The sequence below is a fragment of the Tupaia chinensis genome, unplaced genomic scaffold (assembly GCF_000334495.1).
Source record: "Tupaia chinensis unplaced genomic scaffold, TupChi_1.0 Scaffold000539_1, whole genome shotgun sequence".
In the NCBI taxonomy this organism is placed as follows: domain Eukaryota; kingdom Metazoa; phylum Chordata; class Mammalia; order Scandentia; family Tupaiidae; genus Tupaia; species Tupaia belangeri.
This window is the reverse complement of record NW_006160052.1, coordinates 1039447-1046859: the sequence shown is the minus strand read 5'-3', so window position 1 is coordinate 1046859 and position 7413 is coordinate 1039447. Positions and strand designations below refer to the sequence as shown.

The 7413-nt window shown below is 46.9% G+C and overlaps 1 protein-coding gene across 3 annotated transcripts in view; it reads left to right on the top strand.

The window, feature by feature from the left end:
- The window catches only part of BLNK (B cell linker), a 99222-nt gene that overhangs the window by 28787 nt on the left and 63022 nt on the right, over nucleotides 1-7413 (top strand). For 2 of the 3 annotated variants that reach the window (XM_006157327.3, XM_027775264.1), the window contains exon 2: nucleotides 2252-2317. In XM_006157327.3, the coding sequence (XP_006157389.1) occupies nucleotides 2252-2317 (66 nt within the window). Of the gene's footprint in view, nucleotides 1-2251; nucleotides 2318-4085; nucleotides 4174-7413 lie in introns of those variants that run through there. The other variant, XM_027775263.1, reaches the window with a different exon arrangement.

Sequence of the window (7413 nt, the reverse complement as noted above, 5' to 3'; positions counted from 1 at the left end):
AGGAGAAGGGATTGCGGCGTGGCCATCCCTCCTGGGGGGTGATTTCTCGCTTTCTGTCTCTATGTCTCTCTCTGTCTGTCTGGCGAGGACATGTGCCCTATAGTGAAAAACCGCTCCAAAAAATTAATTAATTAATTAAAAAAAAAACCAAAAACTCTCTCAAAAAAAAGTTACAGGGACCAGCAGTTAGCGTAATGGCTATGTCGCTGGACTACCATGTAGTCGACCGCGGTTCGTGTCCCAGACCTGGTGGCTTAAAACTCACACCGGGCACATGTACATGTGTGCCCAAGATCCCAAGAAGAGAATGGAGGAGAAGGGATTGCGGCATGGCCATCCCCCCTGGGGGGTGATTTCTCGCTTTCTGTCTCTCTGTCTCTCTCTTTCTGGCGAGCACATGCGCCCTATAGCAAAAACCTCTTCAAAAAAAAAAAGAAAAGTTACACACACAGCAGCACCTATGTATATACAATGTGTCTCCTTTTCTTTCCAACAGAAAAATTAAATGATACACATTATTCTGAACTTTCCTTTCTTCTTCTTCTTTTTTTTTTTTTTTGGAGAGGTTTTTGCTATAGGGCTTGTGTGCTCGCCAGAAAGAGAGAGAGAGAGACAGAAAGCGAGAAATCACCCCCAATGGGGGATGGCCACGCCGCAATCCCTTCTCCTCCATTCTCCTCTCGGGATCTTGGGTACACAGGCACATTCGCCCGGCGTGAGTTTAAGCCACCAGGTCTGGGACTCGAACTGCAGTTGACTACATGGGAGTCCAGCGATATAGCCATTACGCTAACTGCTGGTCCCCCTCCTTCATTTTTTTAAACTTAGTATCTCTCGAGGAATTTTTCTGTATCAGATGTAACATAGAGGTATACTTCTTTTTTTAAAAGGTCTGTGGTATTTCGTCATCTGGTTCCATCAAAGTTTAACTAGTTCCTTTTTAATGATTGATGGGCATTTAGGTTGTTTTTTTGTGGGATGGTGGGTTGGGGAACAGGGAGAATTAGAGTTCTTACATAAGTGCTGCAATAAGCATGCCTGTGTTATATAACGGCGTAGTTTTATGACTACATCCAGAAGGAAGATGCTTAGCAGGGAATTTGCTAGGTCAGAAGTCATAGACGCTTAAAGCGTTGACAGATACTGGTTGTAACAGTTTGCACTCCCAGGAATATCTGTATTCTCATCCCTCGCCAGCCCAGTCACACTTGTTAAGTTTTACCAATCCAGCAGGCAGAATGTGGTCTCTTCTGGCTGTCTCACTCAGGTTTGTTTAAATATAAGTGACCTCGTTGGTCTGTTGGCCGCCGGTGCTTTCTGTGAGCTCTCTGCTGCTCCCTTTTCTGCTGGACTGGTCTTTTTCTTACCGAGTTGTAAGGTGCTTCATGAATCAAGGCATGTAGTCATCACCCTCATTACGATGTGTTGCAAATATTTCTTCCAGTGTTTTGTGCATATTATTTTTTTGTTCTACAGAAATTCAAATATCTAATTATATTTGTTAATCACTTTCTCTATGCCTTTTGCATATGTGTAACTTTTAAATGAGTGGTGTTCCAGATTCTATCTAGCAAAGTTAAAAGAAAAACCACTTTGGGTCTGACTTGAGCCTTTCCTGTCCCGGGCGAGCACGTGCCCTGGCATGTGGCCGCTCTAAGTACAGGAAGTGATAAGCAGGGGAGCCGAGATGGGCTCAGAGGGCTTTGCCTCACACGTGTCCTCCCAACACTCAGATCTGGGGCCAGAATGCCTTTCTTCACAGCCTGAGTCTGGCCCAGACACCCAAACCCATGGGGCCAAGGCCCAGCAACCGCACTCGGAGAAGCAGCTACATCTTCCCCTCGCTCAACTAGCAGATGGCCAACTCAGTTACCTACGAGATAGCTCCTGCCATCTGAAATCACCTTTCCTTTATTCATGATACAGTGTGTGTGAGAGAGAGGCGAGCACCCGCCACGGGGTCTGCCCACACCACAGGCCTCCTCCTCCAGTCCTCCGGACGCTGGATCTGGGACCCGCACATGCCCAGCGTTTGGGCTGACCAGGCTGGGAATCTGAACCCTGGGCTGTGCGCTCTGGCTCCTCCTGCAGCGCACTACTGCCACACCCTGGGCTGGCCCCAGTCCGTGCTGGTCGAAGGTCTGGTCATAGGGCATTGTCATCTCTCCTTTGTTGTATTTAAGAAGGGTAGAAGACTGTTTAAAAACCAGCTAAGTTACTCATATTAATAGCTTATGTTTTATTCTTACAGGCAGCTTCAGAAGATGGTTCATGATATTAAGAACAATGACGGTGGAATAATGAACAAAATCAAAAAGTAAGTTAGACTCTGTTCTAAGTACTTCATTATATAATAAGCCAGCCCGTGCTAACCGGAAGTAAGCACAGTTCTGTCACCAGAGTGAGGAGTCGACTCTGGCAGATGACGCTTTCTCTCTTTTAAGAGTGATTTTTGCTATAGGACTTGTGCGTTCACCAGAGGGACAGAAAGCGAGAAATCGCTCCCCGGGGAGGATGCCCATGCCACAATCCTTTCTCCATCCTCCTCTCGGGATCTTGGGCATGCACGCACACATGCCTGACATGAGTTTTAAGCTGCTGGGTCCGGGACTTGAACCACAGTTGATGACATGGGAGTCCAGTGACGTAACCATTACGCCATCTGCTGGTTCCAGGCACATGACCCCTTCTTACTGAAACCCACCCCCTGGGAACAACTGAGTGGGAGTGGTACTCAGAGAACGTGGACTTTCTCTGTCATGGCAGGAAAGGTGAGTCCTATTCATGCAAGGTGCCTTGCCCACATCAAAGCAGGAACACCAGCTCTGAACCACTTAGCTAAGGACACTGGGACATGCCTGGTGAAGTTACAAACACAGCCGGCTTCTTCAGGACGCCATCGCTGGTCTCCATGTTTTGATTTCTGCTTCTTCAATGAGTTCTTACAATGATGCTTTCAACTGACACTTGGTGAGAGCGAGTTAGAATCCCAAGTCCTCCTGTACACCATCACCCTTAAGAGAACAGAAATGGCCTATTTTATTCTTTTTTCATAGCATTGCTTTGGAGATACAGGGCCTTTTATGAGTCTAGACGAATTTTTATGATTTTTTTCCTAATTATGTGAAGAATATGTAATTTCATCAGGATTGCATTTTGTATGCTGTAAAGATGTACAATGATTGAATAAAAAAAATTAAAAAGAGAATAGAGATTATACATAACTGGACCAGCAGATGGCCATAATCGGTACGTTACTGGACTTCCACAGTCGATCGCGGTTCGAGTCCTGGACCCAGCAGCTTAAACTCACACCAGGTGCATGTGTGTGCGTGACCAAGATCCCGAGAAGAGAATTGGAAGAGAAGGGATTGCAGCAGGCCATTCTCTCTGGGGGCGATTTCTCACTTTCTGTATTTCTGTCTTTCTTTATCTTTCCAGTCAGTGCACACATTCTATAGCAAAAAATCTCTCAAAAAAGAAAGAAAGAAAGAAAGAAAGAAAGAAAGAAAGAAAGAAAGAAAGAAATTATACATAACTGCATTTGCCACTAAAAATCTAAGTCAGAAGAAAAGGAGAATTGCTAGTCTATTGGGTTTTAGAATGTTTCTGTTCCTTTGTTTATGAAAGCAATACAGATTCACCAGGAAAGAAAAAAAAAAATCAGAGCTCATAATAGCATGAAGTGGAAATCTCCCACTTCCCCCTAGTCACGCACCTTCCCCAACTCCCCAGACATGCATGTCACCTCGAGTCAGTTCAGTAGATATTCTGTATGTGCACGTGTCCACCCGCGCACCCACGTCCTATCAGAAACGGTGTTGCACCCTCTGCCCGTGCACACCGACGTACGCACGTCGGTGCACATGCATGTCCAATCAGGAACAGCGTCGCACCATCCACCCGCATGCCAACGAACGCACATCTATACGCACGCACGTTCTATCGGGAACGGCGTCGTACCGTCCACCCGCGCACACCGACGTACGCACGTCTGTACGCACGCACGTCCTATCGGGAACGGCGTCGCACCGTCCACCCGCGCACACCGACGTACGCACGTCTGTACGCATGCACGTCCTACCGGGGTCAGCGTCGCACTCCACATGCCGCTCCCCTCTGGCACTTGCTCTGTTGTTTTTACTTAATGCTGCCTTGTGGACAGCTTCCTTTGTAAGTATGCAAAAATAAACCAGATTAGTTTTTGAATAGTTGGTTAGTCTAGTATAAATTGATTATAATCCATCTAGCTAGCTATATACGGGTGGGGTTTTGTTTGTTTGATTTTTCACCATAAGGCATGTGTGCTCGCCAGAGAGATGGAAAGTGAGAAATCACCCCCCCCAGGAGGAATGGCCGTGCCACAATCTCGTCTCCTCCTCACTCTCCCCCTGGGATTTTGGGCATGCGTGCACAGGTGCTGGGCGTGATTTTCAAGGCACCAGGCCCAGGGCTTGGGCCACAGTTGGCCAATCAGGAGTCCACACCTTAACCACTTGCGCCACCTGCTGGCCCGTTGGTGGGCATGTTTGAGGGGCGATGCAAGTTTAAACTGGTATGACCATCTTGGGGGCAATTGGATATCATCGATCAAAATTCTTTGGCTACTCCGTTCAGTTTAAGTGTCACAAATAATACTTCAATAAATACCCTTTGCAAGCTTTAAGTATACCAATGCTATAAATTCCTGAAGTGAAATAGGAGGAGTTATATTCTCAAAATTGTGATTGCTATTGCCCAATTTCCCTTCCAAATTTTGGGCTAACAATAATGAACAGAGTATCTTCATTCTTTTTGATCTTCACCTAAATGGAAAAGAATCACTTTTGTGGTGCTTTTAGACTATAGCATGTAAATGAGTTTCAATATATGTCAATGATAATGACAGTTAAAGGGGCCTTCTGCTCGTGGGGCAGGGCAGACAGATCCCTTCCAGGGAAGGATTTGTCTTCATGCATTGTCCTACGACTGGGCCAGGTGTGTCATTATTTTCATTTAGGATTTCTGCTACATACAGAATCTCGTTCCCTGTGAGAGAGCCCGCGAACCTTTGTCACTGTCCCAAGCAAGTCCTCATTAATGAGCTCGCAACCTTCAGCTTCCCAGCACACTAGTTCTCAGTAATACAAAACCTGCGTCCAACATCTCTGTTCGCGGTCAGTCAGATTGACGGCAGCCATGGAGCTCAAATATTGTCTGACGGTTTCTGTTTCCCACATTCTACCTACTGTCTACTGTTCCCCCAAATCTCTTTTACTAGACAAGCTATGTTTCTTCTCAGCTTGGCAAAAGGAGAAAAAAAAAAAAAAAAAAAATCCAGCCACCAGAGTCGTCACCCTGGTGAAGTCAAGGGTCTCTGTCTCAAGATGACGTGCAGTTAAGCTCTCCCTTGAATTGAAGCGGACGACAGGTGCTGCCGTGGGAGGAGGAAGCACAGTTGAACACACTGGTTCCCAAACGCAAGACCGTGACGGTGTTCACTGGTCAGTGGCCGCATGAGAAAATCAGGACCTGAGTGCTGGGGGGTTAGTGTGCAGACACCGGCCAGCCAGCGGCGACATTCAGCCCTACCCTCCCGCCCCGCCCGTGTTCTGGGGTCGGGCCTTTGTCTGAGATGATGACCGTACATTTTGGGGTGTTCAAAGGGATTCTGCTATCTTGATTCACGGCTCTTCCCGTCGATTACAAAGCCCGTGGAAGAAAACAACACACGCCCTCCTTTGTTTCTTCTAGATGTGTTTCTTCTGCTTCCATTATGCCGGTCCTGGGGCGCAGGCATTGATGACACGACACCCATACCTCAAAAGAACAGCTGTGTGGTTTTCAAATCCCCTTTTGCAGTGAAATAAACAGCAAACGTTTCAGATTTGGTGCCTGTTTCCCGCTTGCACAGAGGAGTGTGTGTCACAGCCCTAGCTCTGCTGAGCCCTTGTTCCCAAACGCCTTGCGGTTTCATTTAGACGTATTTCCATTTTCCATTCCTGTATGTTGCTGTTGCATTGGTGTGGCGGCCAACAGTGACCCAAGGGACAGGTTTTACGACGGACACCAGGTTGGTGCCACCCACACAGTGAAGCCAGTCCCCCGAGCTGCCTGCGATGAGCACTGCTGACGTTGTGTTCACCCGCGGTGTGCCATCACAGTGACGTTCCTAGACACAAAACAAAGCTCTCTTCTTGGGCCGCCCAGTAGCACAGTGGTTAAGCACTGTGCATAAAGGAGCTGGATCCCACGTGACCAGCTGTGGTTTGAGTCCCGGCCACAGACTCAGAGGCTTGGGAGACACTCAGGACACGTGTGAGTGGCCATATCCTGAAGGGGGTTGGGGGGAGGGACTGCTGCATGGCCAGGCTCCAGTGGGATCTCTCTCTGTCTCTTTCTCTGTCTCTCTTTCTCCAGCATGTACATGCACCCTCCTGCATTAAACAATATATATTCTTTCTTAAATTAATTAATTAATTAATTTTTGGGAGAAGTTTTTGCTATAGGGCGTGTGCGCTCACCAGAAAGACAGAGAGAGACAGACAGGAAGCGAGAAATCACTCCCCGGGGGGATGACCATGCTACAATCCCTTCTCCTCCATTCTCCTCTCGGGATCTTGGACACACACACACATGCGCCTAGCCTGAGTTTAAGCCACCGGGTTCGGGACTCAAACTGCGGTCGACTACATGGGAGTCCAGCGACATAGCCATTATGCCATCCGCTGGTCCCTATTTTCTTTTATGAACGATGGCTATAATAAGAATAGTTGGTTTGTGGTCATCTTTGAAATTGTACTATCCCAGTAACTGACCAGGGCACCAGGCCTGATTCTGTGTTTGTTTCCCTTCCCTACCACACTTTGGACAAGCTCTCTCCAGGTCCCATCAGTGACCTAACGTCCACATCTTCCCAGCACTCCCTGCCGGCTTGTGGTGAGAACCAAATGACATAATAGATTTAAGAGCAAACACATGGGGGAGGAGACCACACTAAATTTCTCAGCAAACACAAGTATTGTACATTTGAAAAATTAGAATTCTGCTTTGTAAGGTTTCTGTATGTATACTTTTAATCATGAATTTCTGTGCTCTTTTTAAAGAAATGAAATAAGTTTTATTTACAGTGGTTATCCTGTACATTGCTTCTGTAAAAGGATATGGCAGTTAGTAAGTAAAGGCTACTAGGTCACTGTTTTATTTATATATTTTTAAAATCTCACTAAGCAAATTTTACTTAATATGAGTAATTATTAAAAATAATAATTTACTGGGACCAGCAGTTAGTGGCTATGTCTCTGGACTCCCATGTAGCCGACCGTGGTTTGAGACCTGAACCCGGTGGCTTAAACTCACACTGGGCGCATGTGCGTGCGTGCCCAAGATCCCGAGAGGAGAATGGAGGAGAAGGGATTGCGGCGTGGCCATCCC